The sequence below is a fragment of the Bos grunniens genome, chromosome 15 (genome assembly GCF_055505025.1).
Source record: "Bos grunniens cultivar Pamir isolate PY7600 chromosome 15, Bosgru_T2T1.0, whole genome shotgun sequence".
Taxonomy (NCBI): Eukaryota; Metazoa; Chordata; class Mammalia; order Artiodactyla; family Bovidae; genus Bos; species Bos grunniens.
The window spans coordinates 47,571,267-47,576,521 of NC_141179.1; the positions used below are offsets into that span (position 1 = coordinate 47,571,267).

Consider the following 5,255-nt stretch of genomic DNA (forward strand, 5'->3'; position numbering starts at 1 on the left):
TTCTGTGCTCATTTTTCTTTCCCACCCTTTATCTGTGGGGCTGGGGCCCCAAGAAAGTTGTAAATAGATGGGGAAGTGGTCAGGGTGTGTTCTCTCTGGTGAGGACATGATGCCAAGGTTTCAAGGTACTTCTTATACCTTTAGAGGGTGAGGGGACAGGAAGCCTAGGGAAAAAAGCTGGGGCTTTCCTCCAGACCCCCACAGGAAGAAGCAGCATGGGCCCAGGATGTTTGGGGGAGCAGCAGTTGATGTTTATTGGGGACCAGTACCCCTATGTCAGATCTTGGGGGCCTCGCCCCCTGCATCTTTCGCCTCAGCTTCATTCGTCGCTGTCGAACTCCGAGGATAGACCCTGCAGCAGGGGCAGGGACATGGAGTGCCGGTCGGGGTCCCCGGGGCCCCCACCCTGGGCTCCTGGTGGGGGGTTGCGGGGGCTGAAGAGCCAGTTCTCTGCCAGGGTTGGGGATAGTCACAGCTTGACTCATGCCCTGGTCTTTCTGCCTCCCTGATCCCTCCCTCTGGTCTTCTGTGCTGTACCCACCCCCTCACCAGGACCATGCTTCCGTCTCACCCTCCCCTGGCTCCCTTACTCCATCCCCTTGACCAGGGTCCAGTGTGGAGTTATGTGTGGCCCACACATTCCTGGGCTATACTCCCCATGCACTTTCCCTCCACCGTATCCCAGCCCTCTCATCTTCATTTCCTCTATCAGTACCTGACAGCATCTGAGGCCCCCTTCGGAAGGGGTTTCGGCCCTTGTAGGAGAATCTGGTTGGTCTGCACTCTGGCCCTTCTTGGGGAGGTGGTGTAGGTGGGGCTGGGACAGGTTGGGGCACATCAGCAGCTTCGGGGATATCATCAGAGGCTGATGTAGGGGCCGGAGGTGGCATGATGCTGAGGTTGGGTCTGGCCCAGCTGGCCCCTTGGGGCAGTGGGTCTTTGATCAGGGGCTTCTGTGGTCCCAGCACTCCCTTGGGTTGCAATGAAAACTTGAGGCAGGAGAAGGCAATAGGCAGTGACCGTTGTAACCGGAGCAGTTGGGGCTCATGGGCTGTCGGCAGCAGCCCCAGCTGTAGCCAGGAACAGGAGAAGACCTGGTAGATGATGTAGATGCTGTGGGTGCTTCGGAGCCAGGGAAGAGATGGCTGTAAGCTCACCTGCCCTGGTGGCAGCAGCAGGAAGGCCATCTTCTTGCGTAGACCCCCCATGTGTAAGTGGATCCGGCAGGGCTGCCCATCCAGCAGTCGCATTTCTTCATAGGTTATCTCTGCTCGGCTGTTTGGTGAGTATTCTCGAGTGCAGTGTGCGAAGGCACCCTCAGAGCCTGCCTGTTCCAGGAGGTTTGGTAGCAGCCCCACTGGTTGTAGTGCCCGCCGGCCCTGCCGACCTGGCAGAGCCAGGCGGCTGTGGGCTGGGCGGGACTGTTTCACTAAAACACCCAGAAGGTCATAGCACGCTGCATCAGACAGAAAAGGTACTGCCACTACATTGGGCCCAAAGCGCTCCTCGATAACCTGCGGGCAGTCAGTATATAGGTCAGAGACTGAGTTAGGGGCCAGGTTAGAAGTTAGTTAATCTGGTAGCCTGCTCTAGATGGACCCTCCCTCTGCCAGTGTTCTTTACACTCCACAACATGCTCAAAGTGTGGTGCTTCTTGTTTGTCTCCCAGTTCTTCCCTATAGCAAAACCTGAATGTCTGCTGTGTGCCAGACTCTGCTAGATGCAAGAGACTTTGTCCTTGTCCTAAAACAGCTCAGAGAGCAAACTGCAGAGCAGATGATTTAACAGCCTTTGTCTTTGATTGAAGAGGACCAAAGATAGTTTCTAGGTGATAATACTTTAGCTTTGAGGGAATTAGTAAGCTAACAGAATGGTCAGTCCACGCAGAGGGAACGGCCAGTGAAAAAACTTGAACTTACAAACTAAGAGGGGCATAATCAGGAACATATAATTTCATATTAAGTGTATGGAGAGGGACAAGGATACAGGAGCTTAATTATTCAAGGCCTTATGTGCTAACTGATGGGAATTTTATCCGGAGGACAGTGGGAAGCCACTTGAAGGGCTCTGGTTAGGAGGGGCACGATTCAAGTAGGCATTTTAGAAAGTTAATTTTGTCTAAGAAGGCATAAAATAGAGAAAAGTCAGTTAAGAGCATTGTAAAATTCCAGGCAAGACATGGTAAGGCCCTGAAGTAAAACCCTGGGGGAAGATACTTAGGTTATAGAATTAGTAGGACTTGGTCACTTAAGGGGTGAGGGAAAGGCATCTTCAACGGTTATTCTTAGGTGATTGGTTAAATGTGTGCTGTTATTAACCAAGAGTGGATACACAAATAGGTTTGGAAGTCCATGCTTATACTATGTCTATAATCCCTTAGTATACACCTTCTGCCTGAGCTGAAGGATAGTTCTTGTGTGGATTTGAGGCCTCATGTTGGTAATACTAGTTCCTGTAGGCTTTTATGGATCACAGTTCCTCTTGGTTTGGTCCTTCTTGTCTTGGCCTTTTTGTGCTTGGTTTTTGCCATGAAAATTTATTAGGCCCTTATTCTTACCCTGAGGGCCCCAGTGTTATCCTAAAGTGCTCAGCTCTGTGCTAGGGTGAGTGTGTTCTTGGCAGAGTCATCATTTGAGACCACTGCCTGCTTCCACTGCACTTCTGGGTGGAAGTTCTGAGGACTTAGAGGCCTGCAAAGTTAGCCTCTCCAGGGGCAGCCCATGAAAGTGATGGTGGAAGATTATCTTCCTGGAGGTACCTTGGTGGTTTGAGTTCTGAATAGGGAGCCCTTGAGCCACATCCTGTTTAGTGAGATGTCCTATGAGTGCCCACTAACTCAGCAGTTCTGGAGAGGAGACCAGGTCACTCAAATGTGTCCTACTCCTTGAACTTGTCACATATCACCAGTGATTTATCCTGTATGTCTCTACCCTGACTTTCCTGACAATTTTCCATTTAAATAGGACAGGGAGTTTTTCTGATTTTCAGAGGAGGTGTAGCTTTCTGATAGTTAAAGAGCTCATTTACTTCACCCCAATTGATCAGGACCATCCTTTCCCGTTGCTGAGACTAGTTGCTCTCATTCTTGGGAGGACCTTGGCTCTTCTCTTTCTGCCTGGGAAGCTGACCTCTGTGGTGAGCAAGTACTCCATTTCAAATGGGAGTTACGTGCCATTAAGGCTGCTTTGAGTTTACTGGACACTTCAAGATGATTGTTTTAAACTTGGTGAGTTGCCTTCTGCAAATGCTTCAAATTCACTTTAATTCAGATAACATGACCAGAATTGATCCCTAAACTCTCTAATCTCAGAAATTAGTGGCCATCTAAATTTGGTGTGGTTTTTTGGACGCCGACAACTCAGATAGAGCTGAAATCTGCCTGCTCCTGAAAATCTGTATTTTTTGGTTCAAAACCCAAGTTTATCATTCTGTGGAAGTTAAACTGGAGGGAATATCTGTGAAGAGGTCGAAGGTAAAGTTCAGGTTCTTTAGAAAATGTAAAAGGCCTTTCACCATTAGCCCCTGTACCTCTTCTTCCTCATTTTCATCACTACTTCTTTGAACTCTATTCCAGAGGACTATTTGCAGTTCACTAATACACATTTTTATTTTCCCTTTCTTGGCTTTTGCACATAGTCTACCTTTAGTTAGTACACTGTTCACTCACTCCTGCCCCCTTCCCCTCCATTTAGGTGTTTCTTACTCACTCTTGGAGAAGGCAGTGGCACTCCACTCCAGTACTCTTGCCTGGAAAATCCCATGGACGGAGGAGCCTGGTAGGCTACAGTCCATGGGGTCGCTAAGAGTCGGACACGACTGAGCGACTTCACTTTCACTTTTCACTTTCATGCATTGGAGAAGGAAATGGCAACCCACTCCAGTGTTCTTGCCTGGAGAATCCCAGGGACGGGGGAACCTGGTAGGCTACCGTCTATGGGGTCACACAGAGTCGGACACGACTGAAGTGACTTAGCGTAGCGTAGCGTACTCACTCTTTATGTGCCAGGTATTCCTCTTCCCTCCATGTGAATAACTACTTGTAGAGCTAGAATGTTACTCACTCCAGGAAGCCTTCCTGACCTTCTAAGTCTATCCCCAACATAGCACTTCCTACTCTCATAGCTCTCCATCCATTGTCTTGCAAGGAAGCTTTTGTACCTATATTTGCAATTGTAATCAAATTGGACACTTAGTGCACTTAGTGCAGCGCCTCTCACAGGAGACAGCACTGAGTAAATATTAGTTATTATTGTCTTCACCCTTCCAACCTCTTCTTACTTACAAGCTGCTGAGACCTATGTAGGTTACACTGTGTTATTTCCTCTTTTGCCCTCTTTTCCTACCTTATCTTTGATGAGAGTCCAGGTGGCATCAGCTTCATCCAGTGTCAGCAGGTGGGGGGTACCAACCAACATGATGGGGTGTGGGAGGGGTTAGGCTGGGCAGTGGCTGCTGCAGGAACCCCAAGCTGCCCAGGGAGGTGAGGCCCCAGGTGCCAGACTCTGACCTACTGCAGCATGAGGTCATAGAGGTCCTGCTGGGTGTTGGGGCCTTGGGTGGGGAGAGGGCAATCACTTTCATAACCCCACTGTACCCACAGCCTGAGTGCATACTTTTTAGTCAACCCGTTCATTCTCCTGCTTTAGTGGGGGAGGAAGATTCAGGTATCCATTAGGATGTGTTTATATGTGTGTGTAGTTCTTGGTCTGAATTCTTTAAGGAAACAGGATCAAGCCTTTCCTCCGTGAAGCAATTTGCAATGCTCTGTTGTCAGTTGCAAGTGACTTCTTTGTGAGGTTGGATTGGGGTCTTGAAAGACATGGGAGAAGCACAGATCAGGACTTAAACTGAGAACAAAGCAGTGGCTCTGAACCTTGGCTGTACTTTGGAACTAACTGAAAGCTTTAAAAATTATTAGTACCTGGATCCTATGCCCAAGGATTTTGACTTAATTGGTCAGGAATATGCCTGGGCATCAGGAATTCTTAAAGCTCTCAGGCAATTCTAATGTGCAGCCTAGGTTGAAACCCTTTATTAATGAGTGGGTTACAATTGCAATAAAAACCAGATGTGTGTAGGAGGGTGCCAAGCTGAGCAGTGACAGTGTGGAGGATAAGAATTGAATTAGGATAGTGTTGCCTTAGTAACTGGAGAGAATTTTCAGGAAGCCAGAATTTCCCAGGTGAATTTAAGAAGAATTTTCTTCATCCTCTGTTCCCTTTCCTAGGCTGCTTTGTATCTGGTGGATGCTCTTT

The 5,255-nt window shown here is 48.6% G+C and overlaps 1 protein-coding gene across 2 annotated transcripts; it reads right to left on the bottom strand.

Moving 5' to 3' along the window:
* Positions 1-26: 26 nt before the first annotated feature.
* Positions 27-4,415, bottom strand: C15H11orf42 (chromosome 15 C11orf42 homolog). Of its 2 annotated transcripts, none has more exons than XM_086338390.1 (3): positions 4,344-4,415; positions 716-1,514; positions 27-352 (listed from the first exon to the last, which is right to left on the bottom strand). In XM_086338390.1, the coding sequence occupies exons 1-3, from the start codon at positions 4,413-4,415 to the stop codon at positions 165-167; spliced, it is 1,059 nt and encodes a 352-aa protein (XP_086194516.1). In that variant the 3' UTR covers positions 27-164. The 2 variants fall into 2 exon arrangements, with proteins under 2 accessions (XP_086194516.1, XP_086194517.1); XM_086338391.1 differs by having other exon boundaries at positions 230-450.
* Positions 4,416-5,255: the final 840 nt, after the last annotated feature.